The sequence below is a fragment of the Miniopterus natalensis genome, chromosome 9 (assembly GCF_054644295.1).
Source record: "Miniopterus natalensis isolate mMinNat1 chromosome 9, mMinNat1.hap1, whole genome shotgun sequence".
NCBI classification, from domain to species: Eukaryota; Metazoa; Chordata; class Mammalia; order Chiroptera; family Miniopteridae; genus Miniopterus; species Miniopterus natalensis.
The window spans coordinates 63,064,478-63,087,227 of NC_142089.1; the positions used below are offsets into that span (position 1 = coordinate 63,064,478).

Sequence of the window (22,750 nt, forward strand, 5' to 3'; positions counted from 1 at the left end):
TTACTGCACTCATAAGCAGGAGGCAAGAAATGTCACAGATGCAACGATTTATTTTCAGTTTTGAAAACGCTCTATTCATTAGTGCCGGCATGCCCAAAACGACTCTCTTACATGAGACAAATTTACCTACAATATGCAAGAATAAGTGTAAAAGAGGGATACAGGCCAAAAGACAGATCTAATATAAAAACCCTTATTTTTTAGCTTTGACCTCACTTCTGTCCAAGATCAGAAAGTATTAGAGGTGGTAGAGATCAGTCATTTTTCCACTTTCTACTTTGGAGACTGGATATACTTAATAATAATTATTACAGAATCCTAGAATAAATATACCTTCTATTCACTGGTTTGAACATTCAAACAATTAGCTGTATTTGTCTGAATGCACACTGTGTTTTTATTTCTGGTGGTTAGGATAATCAAGAAATGCCCAGAGGTTAAAAAAAAAAAATCAGAAAGACACATAAAGGAAAGATGAAGAAGGAAGGGGAAAGTAAACAGAAGAAGATTTTAAAAGATTTGTATGTAGTCAGGATAAGTAACTAATTGACAGTGGAAAAAATAATTGCTTACAATTTGTATAAAGCCATCGTATCCATAAAATACATGGTACAAAAGTACATAATTATAAACAAGAAGATGGAAATAAAAACTTGTCTTAATTAAGAAAAACAACAGAAGAAAAACATTATGGAAGAAAATTATGGCAAGTAGGAAGATCCATGCCACAAATATGCCAAGGACATAGCCCCAGAGGGAGAACACTGCCCTAGACTTGAGAAAGTTCTTTATGACCTTGGCCGGCACTGCTGTTTCCTGCCTTGTATAATCACAGAAGGCAGTCAATGTTTGGTGATGATGAGAAGAAGGATTTTGAAGAATATAATTATGGGCTGCAAGTGCTTTTGTGGAAACAAAATCATCAGTTACGTCTGAGATTGTGTAAAATGCCTTAATTTTGGTCAATAACAATTTGAACTTTAAAAAACAGAATCCCCAAACCTCCTTATAAATCACAATTCTTCAAGTAAACCACGGGGATAGTGTATAAAAGCAAAGATGTTCCAGATACTCTTCAAGAAATGCTAGTTAGTAGAAAATTATCAATTTTGTAGTGACCTGATATGGCCCACCTCCATGTCAAAACCAGACTGCAAATTCAAAAAGCCACATTCAAGGAGATTTTAAGCAGAGCAAAGCTTAAAGCAGTTTTCCTCTACAAGGTCAGGAATCATAATGCACAATACCTTAGAGAGATTGGTAATCCTACACAAATTAATGCTGTATCGTGTACAGATGGAAGGTGGATATAAACTGAAGAGAAAGGAAAAACCACATCAAGGTCCCTAAGGAAACAAAGGCTTTGAAAGCTTCCAAAGTCTCACCTTTTCCCTGGTACCTTTAATTGTGGCTACAATAAGTGCATTTTGCCACATGCTTTTGAGAGAAAAAAAGAAATGGTCATTTCCTTGAGTGCTAATAGACTTACTTCTCTTTCAGAAAATCCACTACCCTTTTGAAGTCGGCCACGCAATATTCCCTCTTCATTTCCATGAGCACGGAGTCGGAGGCTGACTGCACGGGTATGTGCAGGAACGCATAGACTCGGGGATGATTCAGGATTTTAGCCATTTCCTTTAAAAAAATGGAAGGAGAAACATTAATTATCTTAACAAAGCAGGGAACGGTTTCCCTCAGATCAGCACTCACAAGTGGAGGCAAATAAACACAGCTGAAAGCAGGCCGATCAGCTAGGCCCTTACAGTGAATGTCACCTGCGGTGTCTATCATGGCACTTGGGGACTTAATATTCCTTTTGGACAATTCCACTTCAGGGTTATTTCCTCACGTTCATCATCTCTCTTTGGTGACAAAACAGTAATAAACTCGTGTAATGCCTGAAGACTAAGAAGATGTTTGAGTATTTAAAAATAAATACTTCTCCTGAGCCTCACAGCAGTTTTATATTCTGCCTGTTGCATTAGCAGGACAAACAGCAACACAGGGTGGGCAAAAGTAGGTTTATAGTTGTGAGTACGTGAAAGAGAGTTTATTCTTGTATTGTTATTTATTAATTATTGTACTGTATTATTTTCTGTATGAACAACTCTAAACGTACTTTTGCCCTGTCCTGTATTTAATGCAAACAGTTGAGGCCGTATAATCCTGTGTTCTTGCATAAAGTTTCCAAATCCAGGGCACATGAACACTTTATTTTTTAAATACTGAAGAAGAGGCCATCTATAACTCACCTGTTTCTTTTTCAGCCAGCTAATAAACACATCTTCTGAGAATTTACTTTGCAAAAGGCACAGGATCAGACAATGAAGCTTGCCCGGGTCATGACTGACACCTACCTTTGAGATGCAGTTTCAGAGGAGAGAAATACGGGGAGAGTAGCGCGAGAATCTATTTTGCAAAGTTAAGGAGAGTCAATTCGAGGGAAACAAATTAGAAACCCCAGAGACTGTTCTGAAATTCCTCCAGGGATGCAAAGGGAGTAGGAAAATGAGTAATGAAAGGAAAGCTGTGGTAACGTAACCATCTCTGCAAACGTGAGAAAACTGGCTAACTGCGCCCCCCTCCACGCTGCAGTAGTGTCCTCATGCCCCCTCTGCTCCCCCCCCCCCCCCCCCCCCCCCCCCCCCCCCGCAGGAGGAGGTAGAGAGGCCAAGGGGGAGGAGGGAGGGAGGGAAGGACGGCAAAGAGAGTGCAAAGAATCCAACAGAGATAAAAATGTCAAGAAAGGACATTCTTTTTAATAACTTGCATGTGTCCAAAGATTTTTAGTTTTCAAAGTACTGACTTTGACATGTTATTTCATTTTATCCTTAGAACAATATTTTGAGGGATCCTATGGAGTCAGAAGAGCCAGCTCGTTCCACAGAATCATCTCCTAGTTGGTCAGGGGTAAGTCATGCACACGTATAGACAGTGCCCTTTGTTTCTCCACTTTCTTTCCACTGACTGAAAATTAGCATTTTTACCAAAGTGGAAGAGCGATGAATGCAAATCAGTTACCTTCTTGGTAGCAACTGTTGTTTTAAAAAATCCTTTTGGCTAAGAAATTCAAATAACCAAACAATATTATTCATGGACATCTTTTATCTACCTTTGCTACCAGAAATTAATAGGTATATATATACCTAGTTATATTTGGTTACTATATTGGAACTGGACATGAAGAATTTCTTATATAGCAAAAAAATAACTGATTAACACATTATCTGAAACTTCCCTTCACAAAACTGTACAATTCTTGGCTGGATCTAGTCAGTGGACTCTCAGGGTAAAACTGATCATGATGGACCCTACAGTAAATGTGTTGGCCTTCTCTTATGATCCTATGTCTTTCAGGTATTTCACACCTGAGCATCAAGATTCCCAATCAGTGAGGGGAAACAGTTGTACAAAAATCTTAGTTTTCTAAAGGGGCAGGATGCTCAGCTTTAGTTAACTTTTGACATGTCTACTGTGGTAAAAAATATCACCTTATCAAATAACACAATTTGTGAAATAAAATTTCACTCTCAATCTCTGCCACGGTTTTCTCATCTATAAAATGGGAAACCTGTAATTCCCACCACACAGGGCTACTGGACTATTGTGAAAATAAAATAAAATAATCCAGTATGTGCTTATATGAACACTCAATATGTAAATGATCTGATCTTATTTCTTGGAGAATATTTAAAGTTTTATGATATCATTTTCATACAGATAAATGGGAACCCACCAATAAATAGAACAGCTTTTCAATAAGCTAGTTCCCTTAACTAGTAAGTGAAAGAGAGGTCATTCGTATTGATCTACATAAAATAAACTTGAAGGGCGTCCCCAGCAAACATGGCCCCGACCAGAAAGGGTCGAGTAGTTTCTCTAGGAACACTCAGGGTGGCCTACTGCTGTACACAGAGACTGCACCAGAGGAAGCCTGCGGGCTACAGCACAGCCATTTACAAATTAAAACGTTATCAGCAAACAAGGAGGGTAAATTTGGTAGTTTTCCCCCCTTTGGCTCTCAAAATAAGACTTCCCCAGGTGTAACAACCTCAGCTTCACACCACAGGCTTTGCAGCTTTAAACCTGCCCTTCATTAAAGTCTGTATTTCACCTACTAAAAGAACCACAACGGAACATAATGGACCTGAGAGAAACAAAGTACAAATTTTGTGTTTTGTGTTTTCTTCCATGCCCGTTCTCATTGGGCACTATGGGTCCAAGATAACCTTTGACCTCTTCAGCTTTCAAAATTCTTCTGTTTTTAAGGCTCAGCTTATAGCTACACATTTTCTCATGCAGGAGATGACTTCTTCCTCTATGACTCCTTTCTTGGCTCTACTTTGCAATGTGATCATAAATTTCCAGGACAGACGCTCTACAAGAGCAGGGCTACGGTTTCACCCTCTCTCGGGGTCTCTACCGTGGCTGGGGCTGAGCGAAGGGTGACCCCAAACATATAAATATAGATGTGGGTCAGGTCACATCAGCATACATAGAAAGAGGCCTAATATATAACTGCTATTTGATAGGAAGACAAATTTTCAATTAGTAATAGTTCAACTTGGCTAAAGCAGGTAAATAAGTGCATAGCTGAGCAGGTAAATAAGCATGTGATCAGCCTGTCTTGAGTTTTGGAACAAGTGAAAAATTATATGTGCATATATAAGTTGATATGTACAGAAGTAAAACTCAGACACTTTATAGGTAGCCCCACCATGGGTTCTATTTCTAAAAGTCTGTGAAACCTTCAGTTTGGATTCACAGTGTATTTTCTTATGGAAATGATGTACGGGGTCCAGGTTAACCAGAAAAAAGGGGACTTAGTTCAATGTGGCTAACAGGAGAATGGCAGGCATGAGCAACCTGAGCTTGGAGCCGGGGGAGAGAGGCTGAGTAGACAGGCAAATGTGCGTGTATGCATACACAAAGGGAGGGGTGTGTGTGTGCGTGCGTGTGTGTGTGTAGGAGCTCTGGTAGCAACTAGCATGCAAATGGTATCTATTTTAATATAAGGACATTTATAATTTAAGAGCTGATGTATCAAGACTGGGTGTGTGTGTGTGTGTGTGTGGTGTGTGCGTGTGCGTGTGTGTAGGAGCTCTGGTAGCAACTAGCATGCAAATGGTATCTAATTTAATATAAGGACATTTATAATTTAAGAGTTGATGTATCAAGACTGCTTACAATACAGATAGTGACTATTTCATAGGCAGGGGCCAGAGAATGGCTAACCAGACCAACAAAACAGTAGTACTTCTCCCTGGTGCTTTTTCATGGAGCTCACCTATTTCCAGCTGGTAATCATCTCAAGGTTTGCAATTTTTTTTATAAACTTAAAAAGCAAAGAAAAAAATAATGAATTGAATGAAAACAGGCTTTATTTTAAAAAAACAAAAAACAATCCTGGACTTTTTTAAAACAAATGTTAAGTTTCATTTTTATTGCCCTGTGGTCATCAAATTAATCATCATATTTGACCTAGCTTTGAATATATACACTGCCTGCTTTACCAAGTCCCTCAGTGTGTGAAGCGTAAAATATATTAATACCTGCATTCAGATGTCTCCACATTCACACTGACAATCACCAATCAGAAAGCCCTCTCGGATTATGACTCTGTTAGGCAGTATGTACATATTTAAAACGCTAAACTTTACACATCATGTTGTTTCCGACTGACCTAAGATACATGATGAAGACAATACTTCAGAAAAAGAGAAACTACACTATTACCTTTAAGCATTTTTAAAATAGCTTGAGATAAAATTTGCATATCATAAAACTCACCCATAAACAGTATTCAATTAAATGTTTTTTACTATATTCATAGGATGGTGCAACTGTCACCAGTCTAATTTTAGAATATTTTCATTCCCCCAAAACAAACCCTGTACCCACTAGCAGTCTCTTTCTGTTGCCCCCAGTCCACATTTCCTTTCCCCCAGCCCTAAACAACCACTAGTCTACTTCAAGCTCTAAAATCCCTGTTCGGGACATTTCATATAAACAGAATCATACAATATATCTTTTGTAACTGGCTTCTTTGACTCATAATGTTTTTAAGGGTCATCCATGTGGAAGTATGTAATTTATTTAATTTTTTCAATTAAATAAAACAGGAATTTAGAATTTAATAAATATATGATTTCATGCAAAACTATTAGCTTGATTGAAAAATTGTGGTAGGGCTATAAATGATAAATTTTTTTGGTTACTATTGTTTTTTGTGTTATTGTGGTAAAATGTATGTACATAAAATTTCCCATTTTATCATTTGGGGGTGTATAATTCAGTGACATTAAGAACATTCAGAATGTTGTGCAATCACCACCACCATTCATACCATGAACTTTTTCACCAACCCAAACTGAAACTCTACCCATGAAACAGTAACTCCCAATGCCTGCCTCCTCCCAGCTCTTGGTAATCCTATTTACTATCTGTCTCTATGAACGTCGCTATTCTCGGTACCTCATATAATACAATATTTATCCTTTGTGTCCGGCTTACTTCACTTAGCATGTTTTCAAAGTTCATCCCTGTTGTAGCAATATTATCTTATTTTAAATATCCTTTTTCCAGGGAGTTGGTAAGTAGTTCTACTCTCAATGCCAGAGCACTTAGACTTTTATTAGCACTTATTTCCCTGTCCTGCAATTTCACTGTACGCGCTCATATCCCAAGGGTAGACTGTTTATCTGTATCGCCCCATTTTGTTGATCAATGCTTGGCCCTTAAATATTTAAATTGTAGCTGAATGAATGAATGAATAACTGAAAGGCCCAATCACTTAATCAACACAGGTATTTTGGAGGAAGTTCTAAAAAGACCTGTAGCTAAAAGTCAAAAGAGCAATGCTTGTGTTCTAGGACATTCTATTTCTGGAGTCACCTTCAACACGCCCAAAGTCATATAAGTAAAGATAAAGTAAGACCAGAGTCATATTTTAACCATTATTTCATTAATGACACTGTAACAGCCACTAAGTGAACTGCCAACACCTACATTTACTCTTAGCAGTCTGAAAATAAATTACCATTAATGGCATCGGAAAATGAATGAGGGAGCATGAGAAAAGAATATTTCCCATCCCTATGTCCCAAATGAAAAGGGTTAGAAATTGTGAACACATGCTAATTTAAATTTGATCTATAACTTTATTAAAACAGAAAATTCACTTCTAAACTGCAAAGAGTTAACATTTTCCATATTTGCGTTAAAATACGTTGAGACAAAATGTTCTACTAGCTTTCACAGAAATGTTAAAAGGATTTCAATGTTCTTTAATCATCACCACTTCACTTAGTGTCAGTCAATAATCAGACACTATATTACGGAGACAAAAATATACATTAATACTACTGTCAAAATCCTAAGAGTTGTAATTATACAGTTTATTTTCAACTGATATTATCAGTGTTTTGTTTTTTTAATTTTTTTTAATCCTCACCCAAGGCTATTTTTTTCCATTGCTTTTCAGAGAGAGTAGAAGGGGGGGGGAGGGAGGGAGGGAGGGAGGGGGAGGGGGAGGGGGAGGGGAGAGGGAGAGGGAGAGGGAGAGGGAGAGGGAGAGGGAGAGGGAGAGGGAGAGAGAGAGAGAGAGAGAGAAACATTGATGTAAGAGACACACTGATTGGCTGCCTGGATGGAGCCTGAACAAAGGTATGTGCTCTTGGCCAGAATGTAACCTGGGACCTTTCAGTTCACCGCTGATGCTCTAACCACTGAGCACCCAGCTAGGGCTCAGTGTTTTATTTTAAAATTATGATTCTGCTCTGCTAAGGCCAAGAAATCAAGAGAGTTCTTGTATCCTGATTATGGTGATAGTTACATGAATCTATGCATGTTAAAATTCATGAAACTGAACACACATGAAAAAGTCAATTTTACTGTATTAATTTTAAAAGAAAAACAGTAAAATCTGTGGTGATTCAAACATTGTAAATTATGAACACGTATATGTTAAAAAAGCAAATGTATAATACACATATAGTTACCTTTTTTCCCATTAAAAAAAAAAAGACTGAGTCTACTAAACACTAAAAGAACAAAATAAAAACAAACAAACAAACAAAAAGAACAAACTTCTAATTGCCTGATCAATTTAATGGGGAAAGTACAACCCAGTTAGACTGAGCATTCAGCTCGGACAATTCTACTGGCTTCTCTTAAACAAGATATAACTAATTAAGGAATCCAATGGAAAGAAAGGCAGATGTTAAAGATTTATTTTAAAATACTTAACTCATTTATTTACGGTCTGATTTCCCACAATAAGGCTCACTTTAGATAGCTTTTCTTTCATGTGTTAGGCTGTACACAGTAGAAAGAATGTTGCAGTGTTGTAACTGCCCTCGTTAGGGTTGCTTGGTATGTGAAATGATGTGGCTAAGCAAGTATTTATTAAGCATCAAACAACGTTTCTGGGACTGGGAATGCAAAGAAGACAGTAACCTCCTCTGCACTTTATAAACATGCAAACACACTGCCTTCTTTGAGGATGGAGCCCATACTTGTGTCAGGAGCTCTGGGGCAGTTTGGGCATCTCACCTGACCCCCTCACTTGATGGTGCAGGTAGTTTTATTACTTCTGTGGTAGACTGTATCAGTGTTTGCCTAATATTCTGGTTTCTCTCCTTGTGGGAGTGTTAGAATCACTGCCTAGTTATACTCAGGAGTAGCTGTGTGACATGCGGCAGCCAATGAAATGTGGGCAGAAGTGACAGTCTCTATTTCTGGGCAGAAGGTTTAAAGCCTGTGGTTCTCCGTGTCTCTTTCCCCCCCTTCCCCAGTGTAAGTTCTGAAGTGGAGAAAACTTAAACAGAGCTTCAACCAACCCATGGCACAAATATGGCAAGAGCAAGAAATACATTATTGTTGTCATAGCCACTGAGAATTTTAAGATCATTTGCTGTACAGCATAACCTTATGCATCCTAATACATTGCCGTTTTATGAAAGAAGAAACTAACATTTGGAGGTGTTTAAAATATGTACACAATGAAAAGCAGTAAGTGGAATAACTGGATTTAGAACCTAAGTCTACCAGACTGCAGAATCCATTTTCTTGAGCATTTTTTTTTTTTTTAAATATATCTTTATTGATTTCAGAGAGAGGAAAGGAGAGGAAGAGACAGAGATAGAAACACCAATGATGAGAGTCACCGATCAGCTAGCCCGCAACCCGGGCATGTGCCCTGACCGGGAATCGAACCCCGATCGCCTGGATCCTAGGTCAACGCTCAACCGCTAAGCCACACCCGGCTGGGCATTAACCAATTTTTAATAAATACTGGAATGGAAATGCATGCTGACTACCAAGAACAGGGAGGAAGAAATTTACTGTTACATGGGCATCAGGAGGTCTCACCCCAAATGGTGTTCAATTCTATAAAATAAAACAGAAAGTTTCCAGGCAAATTGCAACAGGTTATGCCTAACATACCCTAGTATGTGAGATACAAGGCTGTCTATTTTGTTAAAGAACCCAGTGACCTGTCATATCAGTTCTGCCTTTTTTAGCCTAATGTCAATTATGTCTTTAAAAGTACACTTGGGAAAAATAAGAAGTGTATGTGAGAATCAGTTAAAGATTCTCTACCTATTTACTCTCTTATAAAATATACAGTAGGGATTCAGAATGAGTCACACCAAGATGAGCTTCTGTGGTATGTAAATTTTTTTAATATGTATATTTTAATCCTCACCTGAGGATATGTTTTCATTGATTTTAGAGAGAGAGGAAGGAGAAGAAAGAAGGAAACATCACTGGGTTGCCTCTCGTATGCACTGATCGAACCTGCAGCCTATGTATGTGCCCTGACCCGGAATCAAACCCATAACCTTTTGGTGTGTGGACTACGCTCCAACCAACCAAGTCACCTGGCCAGGGCATGAATTACTTGAACTACAGGCAACCAACACCCTGCAGGCTCAAGAGAACTTCTGCCCACCCCGCCCCCTTAACCATCTAGATGAATCTGAATTAGGGACCTTGCCCATAGCAAGAGGTTATCAGAGAAACGTCTAATTACTGAACATCTTCTCTCCTTACCCTCCTGCCAGGGTCCTCTGAAGCCCTGAGGCGCCTCACCTGCATCCTTAGCCCAGAATGTCCCACATACCTCACTGTCCCTTTTTGTGTCTGAGCCTCTCATCATGTATGTGGGGTCTCTGACTCCCTCATGCATGTGAGGTTCTCATGCATATGAAATTAATCTGTTTCATGCTGATTTGATTATTCAACCAGCCAGAAAGAATCGGAGGAGGGAAGGGGGAGTTTTCCCCTTTCCCACAATACCAATTGTAACATTTTTCGTTGAGATCATGTTAAAGAGAGAATTATTCATTTGAGAGGTTGGGCTTATAGATTTTATGTAACTGCCTGTCACATACTTTTAGGAAAAAAAGATACATAAAATAATTAATGTATTAAAATAATGAAAAAACACTGTTCTTTTTAAAAAATGAAAGTTTTTCTGCATTATAAAAGTAAAAAATATTTATTTTTTTTAGATTTTGGAAAAATAGAATGAGGAAAAGTAATCATAGGACAATCACTACTAAAAGAAAAATTCATTACTCTCACTATCATCTTGGAACAATTAGATTACAAAATTATATCTGATACCATCTAAGGGGTTTAGAAAAAGTAAAATGATTTTCAAAGACCAAAATATTAAGCTAATAATATTACTTGATAATAAATCTTTCAGTGCAAGCTCAATTTCTTAAAAAATAAAACCTTTCTTCTAAGCAGGTCCCAAATCACCAGGCACTTACTCTCAAGGGGCTCATAATGCTGCCATATTAGCATAATAGGAGAAAAAATCTGAATATGAAAACAACAAACAAAGGAGAATCAGAGATAAGAATCATCAAAACATCTTAGAATCACTCCTGAAGAAGTTATTAACATTAGAAAATGTTGTCCCTGGAGCTATGATGAGAGGGTGGGAAAAACAGACATGAAAGAAATTTCTTTGTTCAAAAAGAGCATAAAAATGAGAATGAAATTAAAAGGGGGGAAAAAATGGATGGGCAATTCTTTCCCCACTCTCAAATTTATTATACGGTAAGGGAATTCTTAAAAGTCCTTGAAGAATTTGGTTTTAAAAACATGGACCATAAGCAGTCATTTACTTAGAAAGATTATTTCGGGCACCACAAAAGCTCCCAGCCCTTTCCAAATCACAATACCATTAGTGGTGCAGTAGTAATAGTAATGATAATAAAAGCAGCAGTTAGCATCCTTATGTGCTAAATACTGTGCTGAGTTGCACCCATTATCTCACTTAAATTTCTGAACAAATCTAGGAAGTAGTTTTGGTATTGTCATAATTAGCGAGTCAATATTAATACAGGAAGAGAGCAAAGGGGGGTTCAGACATTATAAGCATGGTCATCTGGGCAGCTTCACCTTTCCAGGAAGCTATAGCTTCACACTTTCCAGGGAACCACTGGTCCATTCCCTGCAGATCACTGGGGAAAGGAATCCAACAAAGGGGAGAGGGCACAGCACAGTGAAGTCAGGGTGAGGTAAGGAAGGTGCTTGCCTGTCAGTCTAGCCTGGGGAACAATGACTAGGGGGTGGACTTCATTAGAAGTGCATGAAAGAAGCTCCAGGTTAAAATCACCAAAGAGTTCCTTCTCTCTTGTTCTCCCTTGTTCCCTCTTGCTTTCTCTTGCTCTGTGACCCACACTCGCCTGTTCTCTCTCCACAGCCATGTGGCCTTAAGCAGCCACATAGTTCATGGCTGTGCGGACACCACACACAATGAACTTCAGCTGGGAAAACAAGCTAAGCCAGCCAGATGCTGGACTGTACTGTAATATGGAGAAGAAACTCTGGGCAGTGGCCTTACTTCTGGCCCTGCTGAAGACAAGATTGGACTTCTTCCACGGCGAGATGGACAGAAAGGGGACATTGGAGGAAAATCCCTTAATTTTACATCATCAATAAAGCTTTCCACGAAATCCCATCCTCCTGTGGGAGCCTCAGGAAATTCTTTTCCTCGAGGCACTCTAAGAACTCCACTTCCACCAATAACAGTTTTACCCTATCTGAGATTCAGAGAAGTTTACTACCTTACCCAAGGCACAGTGGTAGAACTGAAATGTAAACAAAGTCACCCTAACTCTGGAAGGGTACTAGAATATGCTACTCCAAAATATGCCTCTTTGGTGTATGAATTATTTTGAGCTAAAGGCCACTGAGAACTAATAGGCCCAGAAAAAGCTCTAAAAACAGGGCTTAAGTTTTCCTTCTGTAAAATATATATATTATTTAAAAATGAAAATTTGGGGGGGGGGGGGAACAAGATGGAAATATGAAAATTCCAAATTAAGAAGAGGGAGACTTTTAATAACTCTTAACAATGGTGAAGTCAAGATTTAAGTCTGGCCCGGCAGGGTGTGGCTCGGCGGTTGAGCATCGACCTAGGATCCAGGCGATCAGGGTTTGATTCCCCATCAGGGCACATGCCCCAGTTGTGGGCTCGATCAATGACTCTCTCATCAATGATGTTTCTATCTCTCTCTCTCTTCCTCTCCTTTCCTCTCTCTGAAATCAATAAAGATATATTGAAAAAACAACAACAAAGACTTAAGTCTGCATAACAAACTTTACTAAACAATCCTCGTTTATCATACTCTTCCTGGTCACCTTCCCCTAACTTGTCTCCCTGACCTTGAAGCCTCAAACCTCTCTTTTTTTATTTTAGCATAAAATGGTATATAAACCCAAGTTCTAAATGCCATTCTGGGTTACTGATCTCTGGGTACAATCTCTGTGTGATGCACATGTCAAAAAACTTCTTTTCTCCTGTTAATCTGTTTAGGCCAGTCTAACTTACAGAACCCCACCTGGAGAACCTAAGAAAGGTAGAGGAAAAATTCTTTTTCTTCCTGACACAGTTCCATTAATGTGTCAAACAAAAGCATCACTCTGTGCATGACTCCTGTGGACTGATCTATGGTCCTCCTGAAACCTAAGGTCATTCCTGAGGAACAGCACAAACTAATTCACATGAGATGTTATAATCAATCACTTCTGGGAGCAGGGTTGGAAAGAAGCAGCAGAGAATAGTCTCCCCAAAACAAGATATATATATATACATATCACAATTTAAACTTTGCTAGTCTGCAAAATTTTGCTAGTTTATAAAATTCTCCTTATGTTGGAATTATTAGAAATGTGTGGATTTTTTCAAATGTCCCAGAATGCATGAATTAAATGGCTATTACATTACTTGAAATTAGATACTAAATTAATAGGATTTTTGCAGTCTTTTGCTATTGAACAATATGGAATTTGAGTTCAAACTGATAAGCAGATATATGATTTTTATAAGGCAACAAAGAGAGACATATTGCCTCCTGTTCTACTTTGTTTCCACTTGGTAAAATGGGCTTCACATGTCAGTTATTTAATTGGAACTGAAATTAAAACATTACTGCATGGTAGGCTAGCTTGTCTAAGAACACCTTGTCAGAATATTTTCTGAGATTCTAACCTGCTGCTTTTTTAAATACCATGGCTCCAAGGTTACAGGGTTAGATACTCATCTAGCATATAAAGAAAGATCAGCAAAAGCTTCCAATTGATGAACCAAATTTACATTTTAAGACTTGAGCTACTTTTTAAATGTTTTTTTATTTTTTAATCAAATGGAAGTTAAAATTGTATGCAATTCAAACAGATATCTTCAGATTAGAGAGGAAAATGAAAAATTTAAAAAATTTTCCTCCTTTCTGTCAAAGTATGTGGCCTCTACAAATACAAAAATCTGATGCACTTGGGGTTTTTGTTTTTAAAAATATCCTTATTGATTTCAGAGAGAGGAAGGGAGAGGGGGAGGGAGGGAGAAAAAAGGAGGGGGGGAGAGAGGGAGAGACAAACATCAATGATGAGAGAGTCATTGATTGGCTGCCTCTTGCACCCTCCCCACTGGGGATCGAGGCTGCCACCCAGGCATGTGCCCTGACTGGGAATCGAACTGCAATCTCCTGGATCACAGATTGATGCTCAACTGCTGAGCCACACCAACCAGGTTGATACACTTATTTTGTGCACAATTCTGCCTAATGATAACAGAAGCAATCATTTTATACATAAGTATTTCCAAATCTTAAATTTTGCCATTTTATAGAATTAAAGTATTTTTTTTAAATATAGCAGAGCAGGCTATGAACTTCATCTTTCCAATCATCAAATGTGTTATAAATTATTAATACATCATGTTTATCTGGCATCAGAACTGGGTAAATATGGGTCTAAAGAACAATGGTTAAGAAAATATGTACTATATTACATGCTAAGAATTTCCTTCTGTTCTTAGGTAAGAAAAATGATTTCAAAATCAAGCATTCTGTCTTTTTTAATATTTCCAAATTAGCTACAGGTTGAGAATATTAAAGATGGATAGGAAAAGAAAGAACTGTGCCAAAGATGAGTTGAACAAAAGTGTAATATGCTGAAGTGAATCAGGACGGCAGGTGACGGTAATCATGAACAGCTTTCTATATGTGTGGCTCGTTTCTTTTGTCCCATCCTCACAGGACACTAACTACTCTCTCCAGAAAATTACTCAAGTGGGCACAGTTTATAGAAAGTATCTAGAAAGAGCAGGATACTATTCTGAAAAGGGTGTCCCTGAAGAAATGGTATCAAGAAGTGGGAGAACATGTTCCAGATGAGGAAATGTACTCCAAGTACAGAGGCTGCCTGAGTGAAATTAACACTCTGAAATGTCTTCAGCTGAGTGAAATGACCAAAGGAAAATCCAACTCCATAAAGGTGTAAGGATTACACATTAAAACTATTCATTAAAAGTGAAAAACAAATGAGATACTCCCATCTGGGTGTTTAATTTTTTCCCCTCACTAAACTATCACTCAGTATGGATGAGTAGATAAGCAAATGTGGTATGCATATGCAAATGGAATGTTATTCAGCCACAAAAAAGAATAAATTCCTGCCATTTGTGACAACTTGGATAGAACTTGAGGATATGATGCTAAGTGAAATAAGCCACAGAGAAAGACAAATATTGTATGATCTTACTTCAATGTGCAATTAAAACAAACAAAAATCGAGCTCACAGATAGAGAACAGATTGGTGGTTGCCAGATGCAGAGGGTTGGGAAGTGGGTAAAATGGGTAAAGGTGGTCAAAGGTACAAACTTCCAGTTATGAAATAAGTAAGTCCTGGGTGTAATGCACAGCATGCAGACCACAGTTAATAACACTGTTTTGCATATTTGAAAGTTGCTGAAAGAGTAGATCTTAAAAGTCCTCATTACAAAAAAATTGGTAACTACGTGTGGTGAGAGATGTTAACTAGACATTGTGGTGATAATTTTAAAATATATACAAGTAGAGAATTATTATGTTACACACCTGAAAGTAGTATGTTATATCGATTATATTTCAATTAAAAATTTAAGTTCAGTATTTCCTTACCAAAGCACTATAACCTTTTCCTGATCAGTTACAGAGTTTTAAAATCTCTAAATTTCTCACCATTTAGTTGCTATGTGTTTCTTATATTAATCAACCCTCGGAAGTCTCTGATATTTTGCCATATCTACCTCAGGAACATAATTTTGCACAGTCCAAGCCACATGTTTCTTTCTTACAAACCATAGTGTAGGTGTGGGTCCTCAAATGGGAGGGAGTATTCCTGGAGGGAAATGAACTAGCAGGCAAGGGGCACTTAAAAAGTAATCCATTTCCAGCTCTTCAATTTCCATTTGTACCCTTTCCTGAAATTGATTTGTCTGTGGTAAAAGGCTTCATGCTGGGTCTCCTTTCACACCTCCTCCTTACCTTCATGGAACACCTTCAAGTCACCAAACAAATAATTAGTGAAACTGCCTTTTTCAAAGCAATTTTATGTTCCCTTGCTTGCCACCCTCACTTTCCGTTTCATTACAGACCGCATTTGTAATAAATTTTTATATTTATGCTTAATAAACATTATAGTGTCTTGATAATATAAGTAATAATTTAATAATTCAATGAAAAGTGCTTTTAAAAATGCTGAGAGCCTTGTGGTCACAATGTCTTTAATTTATACACATATTTTGATATGGAGAAGGAAGGCAGAATGATCAATAGAAGACTTTCAAGCTTAAAAGTATGTTAAGACAGAATTTTGTGGAAAAAGTAGAAAGGAAATTCAAATTCCATATAAAAAGAAGATAATGTAAATTTTCCTATTTTTAATATTTCACTGAATACATTTGAAAAAGTGATGTAACAATTTTATTTTACAATTCCATATTTAAAACATGCCGGAGATTGAGTCTATTGCAACTATTTAAACTAACCATGAACAATATTTCAATATCAATTTAAAAAAATGTATGAGGTGGAACATGCTTTTAAAAATTGTTTGGGATAACACCAAGCAAAAGTTTTCAATACCACTCACTGGTCTACAACACAAAGTTCCAACTCCTTAGCCTGGCACTCTTACTCCTGGAACTCAGGCTTTCCGATCTCGGCTCCCAATGATGCCTTTCCTCCCTCCTGACATATACCAACTGCAAGGAAACATATTCCCACTTAAGAGGGACCTAGTGTTTGCCCAGCCAGGCTTAGACTTTCACCTGAGTTCAAATGTCATCCACTGCCCACTAAAACCCATCCACACTGCAATCCTTAATTCCTCCTGTGTTCCCCAATGTACACAAAGAATCAATAATTTATTTCCAATCCTCATTTAGAGGGCTTTGTACCTCTACTAGGCAATTACAACATTCTACATTTAATTAATACCATCACCCTATCCCCCCACTACATTGTACATAAAAAATATCTGGTATCTTTTTGTTGAATGGAGTTGAAAAACAGCTCATTTTACTGAGAGCCAACGTGTTTAAGTGAGACAAACTAAAGACTCAGTATTCACAATTCTCACTTGGATTTTTCAATGACCTGGTATGTGTTTCTAGGTAAACCTCAACTTTAGATAGTTTATACTAAATTTCTCATTTTAAGCTTGAAGACTATACCCTTATTTTTTTAAGTGTACAGCTGATAATTTTTAGTAAATCTGTACAGTAGTACAACCATCACCACAATCCAATTTTCAAAGTCATTTCTTAAAAATGAAGATATAACTGACAAATAATATTATATTAGTTTCAGGTAAACATAATAATTTGATATTTGAATATACTGCAAAATGATCGCCACATGTCTAATTAACATCCCTCACCACAAATAGTTACAAATTTATTTTTCCTGTGAAGAGAAATTTTAAGATCTACTCTTTTAGCAACTTTCTAATACACAATATGGTATTGCTAACTATAGTCTCCATGCTATACATTATATCCTCAGGACTAACTCGTTTTATAACTGGAAGTTTGTATCTTTGACCACTTTTGTCCTTTACATACCCCCAAAACCCCACCTCTGGCAACCACCAATCTGTTCTATCTATAAGCTCTTTTTTTTATAATTCCACATATAAATGAGATTATATAGTATTTACCCTTCTCTTTCTGATTTATCTCACTTAGCATAATACCCTCTAGGTCCATTCAGGTTGTCAAAAATGGCAGGATTTACTTATTTTTTTATGGCTAAATAATATTCCATTAAATATATATACCACATCTTCTTTACTCATTCATCCACCAATGGACATCTTAACACTACATATAAGAAAAATTTTAATGAAAAGTTAACCAAAATAATTTGTCATCATTTATAAATATGAAAGGCTAATTATTAGTATTACTAAATTACAGTAGCCTAAAATCGAAACCTAAGACACTAGGAGATCATATAACAAAGCAAGTCAGTTGAAGAGGGAAGGATATTGCTCACATACTATGTTAGTCTAGTCCCCAAACTTATCTTAAGTTTCCTGCCCAAAACAGAATTCCTAAACAAATAAAATATTTAAATATTTAGAATATTTCCTATTTTTATCTTTATAACAACCAATAATAAAATGATTAAATTCATTTTAATTTGTTGTTGTTGTTAATCCTCACCTGAGGATATTTTTTTCCCATAGCTTTTCAGAGAGAATGGGGGAGGGGGAGGGAAGAGAGAGAAACAGAGAGAGAGAGAGAGAGAGACATTGATGTGAGAGAGATACATCAACTGGCTGCCTCCCACACGAGCCCCAACCAGGGGCAGGGAGGGAAGTGGAAACTGGGGTACGAGGTACCCTTGACCAGGAATTGAACACGAGACCCTTCTGGTACACAGGCCGATGTTCTAACCACTGAGCCTGCCAGCCAGGGCAAATTCATTTTAATTTTTAATGAACATTACAATGTGTAACATGACAGAGAAATTCTCACTGTCGACTTCAAAGAGAATATACTACATTTCATCACTCAGTAATAAAACTATTAACTAACATCTGTTTCCTGTTTATATTTTCACAAAGTAGTTTGTATTACCAGATAAAATTATATATTCTGCATTAAGAAAAAAATACAATATAAGGCCTCCTTTGGTCCCATCTGGATGTAATAAAGGAATCAAGTTTTGAAATGGCAAGACTGTGAAAGGAAACTTCTACCTTTAATCATAACAGAAACAGCTGATTGCCCTTTTTCCTACACTGTGGCACCTACTAATAACTGTAAGAAAAACACCAGACACATGTGAAACTCTGAATCAGTGCAGGATCTGAAGAGCCACAGACTGGCTGAATTTGTTTCAAGCTGACTACAAAACCCAGTCCAAAGCTGAATCTTTGCAACATTATATGTGGAATGTCCTTTAGGATTTTGATTACGTAGTGGCAGAGGAGCCACATCTGTGATACATTACAAAACCAGAGTAGTTGCCAGTGAAGTTTTAGTATTTTATTTTTAAGAACATACATTTTTGGTTTAGTAAAGCCTATATTGTATGAAAAGTCTGAAATTTAGACTCACTTCTGAAGTCTTTGAGTCTGTAACTACTTATTTTTCTTTGGTAGAAATTAATTTATTAGGTTAATAATTTATTAATTAGACATGTAAGGAAATAAGACATATTAACTAACTTTAAATGACTTATTAAAATAATCTCAGAAGAAAAAACTGTAAAGAACCTAAGAGAAATACAGATCAAACTCCCCTCCCACCGCTACTGGGTTCCAGACAAAGGCAAAGATTCGAAAGGGTTACATGACTCACCTAAGGTCACACAGTTATATGGTGTTAGAAATAGGGTTAGGATCAAGGTCTTCAGATTTTTCAGAACAGTGCCCTCAAATATAACACATAAGGATTTAGAGTGAAATCTTTTTCTTATAGATTTAACTAAATCATACCAGAATGCATTCTAACAGAATACATTGCTCAGTTATTCAACTGGCCCTCATATAAATATATCCAACATAAATAAAACCTCTATATTCTGAACTTTTTCATTCTCTGGAATAGGCATTACATCAACTATCCCCTGGAAAAACTAACTCATAACCAATCCCAAACACTTCCCCTTTTGGGGGGAATATTACACAGGGTCACCTGTTGAAGAGTCTTTACTAATTCACATTCAAAAGTCTTTTTAAGAGAACAGTGGGAACTCTTAACCAAGGCTGGCAATTTTATTAAAGAAAAACATATGCCTACCCTATGACCCAGCTATTCCACTCCTAAGTATACACCCCAGAGAGATGACTGCATATGTCCACCAAAGGACACATATGATAATGTTCACATAAGCTTTACTCATAATAATTGAGATTTGGAAATCATCCAAATGTTCAACAGGAGAATGGCCGAACAGACTATAGTGCAATAACACGACGGCACACTTCACAGCAATGGAACAGAAACGGATTCCCAGCGCACACAACGCCGTGGACAACTCTCACAGGCATTCCGCTGGGGAAAGACAAGACGGCAGCGCTCCAGCGGAGGCCCAGCAGACACGGGACCCTCCACCTCTGCCCAGTGACCAGTGACCTGTGCGCCACTCTGCCTCCCACAGCCCTGGGAAAGTCTCACTTCCACCATGAGCTCTGCTTCACTCCCTCCCTAGCCAGCTTTCTCCTTGCCTGGGAGAACTCGAGACTCCAGTTTGCTCTATTAATCATGAGATTTCTGATGAGAAGATACTTAAACATTGGAAACCTCCACTCCAACAGATACCTTAGCACAGGAAAATATAAAACAAATTTTATACTTTCAGGATTACATAAAATTTCAAAATTCTTATATAATAACAATAATAATAGCTAATAACTACTGAGTACCTTCTATGTGCCAGGTACTATTCTAAACATTCTACATACGTTAATTCATTATTTTACCAATGTTACTCTATTCCAGGTTAAAACAAAATCTTAAATTAATATTATCTTATAAAGCAGGGGTAAGCAATGTCCAGCCTGCAAAATCATTTGGTCTGGCCCTGCCAAGGCAACTGCAGGTGGGACTCAAAATTCAATAAATCCAGGAGCTTTTTTCACAGCTAATTTTTAAGCTGATCATTTTGTATGGCCCATGAATAATTTTATAAATAGCCACATGGCCCTTGGCAGAAAAAAGGGTCCCCACCCGTTAAAAGAATTGTTGATACATTTTTCTTTGTTCAGGGTAACTGCTATCATGCCTCTGTTCATATCTGAAAACATCAAAACCCAGAGAACACAAATCAGCAGCACAACTAGGACGACCAAAGAATGGCCCTGACGGTCAGCAACACTCAGTTCTGCTTTTATGACTCTTTAAGTTCTAAAATCAAGAATGCTTTCTGAAGACAAGAGAAAAGCCCATAACCTATACCACACTGAGGCTTGTGTATTAACTCATTGATAACCCATGTCCCAAGCATAAAATGTACCTGAAGGTGCGGTCATGAATAGAGGTGAGGGTGAGCTAGGCTTATTGGTAAGAAGAAGAACAGAAGCAGGTTATTGTTTATCCTGCTTTCTTTTGAAAATTTCTTTCCAGAAATAGTAAGGACTCTGAAAAGGAGAGACACAAGAAACCAATAGACTTCCACTGATAAAACTGAGAGTATATAAAAGAAGAGTAGCTGGTGCCTGGGAGGCTTATAAAGGCTCAGTAAGAGGGCTGAGAGTACTTCAAGCCCGAAGTGATGGAGGTGAATGCTAGAAGGGTGTGTTTGAGGCCTCAAGTCAGCCACAGAAATGATTTCCAACCGCTCTCCAGGGCCATGGGTGGGAAACAGGAAGAGTCTCTGTGTAGAACAATCATTCCTGGAACAACAGAGATCTTTGCGATATTGTTTTCTGTAAATTTCATTTTTGTATTGTATTATTTGCAACATGAAAAGTATTTGCAAGTGTGGGAGGGCCATGATATCCAAAAGCAATGTATCTTTCTCAGGTGTTGGGTAGAAGATGCATGCCAAGCAGGTGACTCCCCATCTTCCTGCAGCAGAGCCTTTCCGCCCCAGGACTCCGAACTGCCAGTGCAAGAGTTTCACACAAAACACCGGCTAATGAAATGGCACAACCATTTTTTGAAATGCTATTGTTCTTTTAAGTTCTAAGTCACATCAAGTAAAATGAGTTTTAAAAGATTTTAGAAGGCTCCACATTAGAGCTCAAATGAAAAATTTTAAATCTATCTCATTCAGCTCAAGCCCTTCAAAACGGTCTTCCCTTTTCAGAAAAACTCGGACGTGGAGGGAGTGATCACGATTCAACAAATTTGCCAAGATTAATGACAAAACTGGTTCAGACTCAGGTCTTTTACTTCTGTGAACACTTCATGACTCATTCAGTTAGAAGGATAATAAACAAAAACACCATAGAGATATTTTTAACATAAATGTTGGTAATAAAACAGAAGTACTTTAAAATTTGTATTTATTTCATGACAGTAAAACAATCTACTGAAGATTTTGAAATGACTCTTTAATTCCAGGAATTAAATATTCTCGAAATACCAATATTTTCCAGTAGTCTGCTGCAAGTTTTATAGTTTGTAACTATTAATTGCAAGTTTGATATCTCTTTAGTTTAGTAAAGCAGCACCAACAGCAAACATCCACTTCCTGATTAACAAATGCCTAACCTATTGATGTACAAAGCTTTTGGGAAGACTATACAGGTAACTGAATGTGGCACAGTAAAGGGGATGTCATCTACCAAGAAAACAAGCATTTTTTATGAACTGAGCCCAAAAGCAGCTTCAACATAAAAGATAGTGGTTATGGAAGTCAAATTATCTATCAGAATAGAAATGACAAAATAATATTTAATATGATTTTTAATGGGAAAAAATCAATTAAAAAAGAAAGGGAAGCAAACTATTTGTCATAGGCAAGATCTATGTATATGTGACATTACCTTCTATGTGGTACCCAGAGCTATGAGTATCTAATGAGGCATACATTTTAGTCCATAAACGTGTGCTTTCTATGAGGGTGATGTTTGCTACAGGTCACTGAGAGACTCAATTAACAGTGATCTTTTGCTGTCCATAATCTACTAATGACATGAGCTCTTCCTCAAAAGCTTTAGGAGGGCAGATGACACCATAAGTGACCGATGGCACCTTTGACATGGAACATAAAAATTCAGCAAGAAAACGGACTCAACCCCACACACAAATGGCCCCCCACACAAATGACACACAGGGAGACAGCCCATTTCAAGGCATAAATAATATTTACTGCCCTGGCCGGTGTGGCTTAGTTGGTAGGGTATCATCCCATCCACCAAAAGGTTGCCAGTTTGATTCCCGATTAGGACACATGCCTGGGTTGTAGGCTCAATCACTGGTAGGGGGTGAGTAGGAGGCAGCCA

At 37.6% G+C, this 22,750-nt stretch overlaps 1 protein-coding gene across 5 annotated transcripts in view; it reads right to left on the minus strand.

Moving 5' to 3' along the window:
* Window positions 1-22,750, minus strand: part of CDKAL1 (CDKAL1 threonylcarbamoyladenosine tRNA methylthiotransferase) — a 551,454-nt gene that overhangs the window by 189,922 nt on the left and 338,782 nt on the right. For all 5 annotated transcript variants that reach the window (XM_087820618.1, XM_087820616.1, XM_087820619.1 and 2 more), the window contains one exon: window positions 1,490-1,635. In XM_087820618.1, the coding sequence (XP_087676744.1) occupies window positions 1,490-1,635 (146 nt within the window). The remainder of the gene's footprint in view (window positions 1-1,489; window positions 1,636-22,750) is intronic.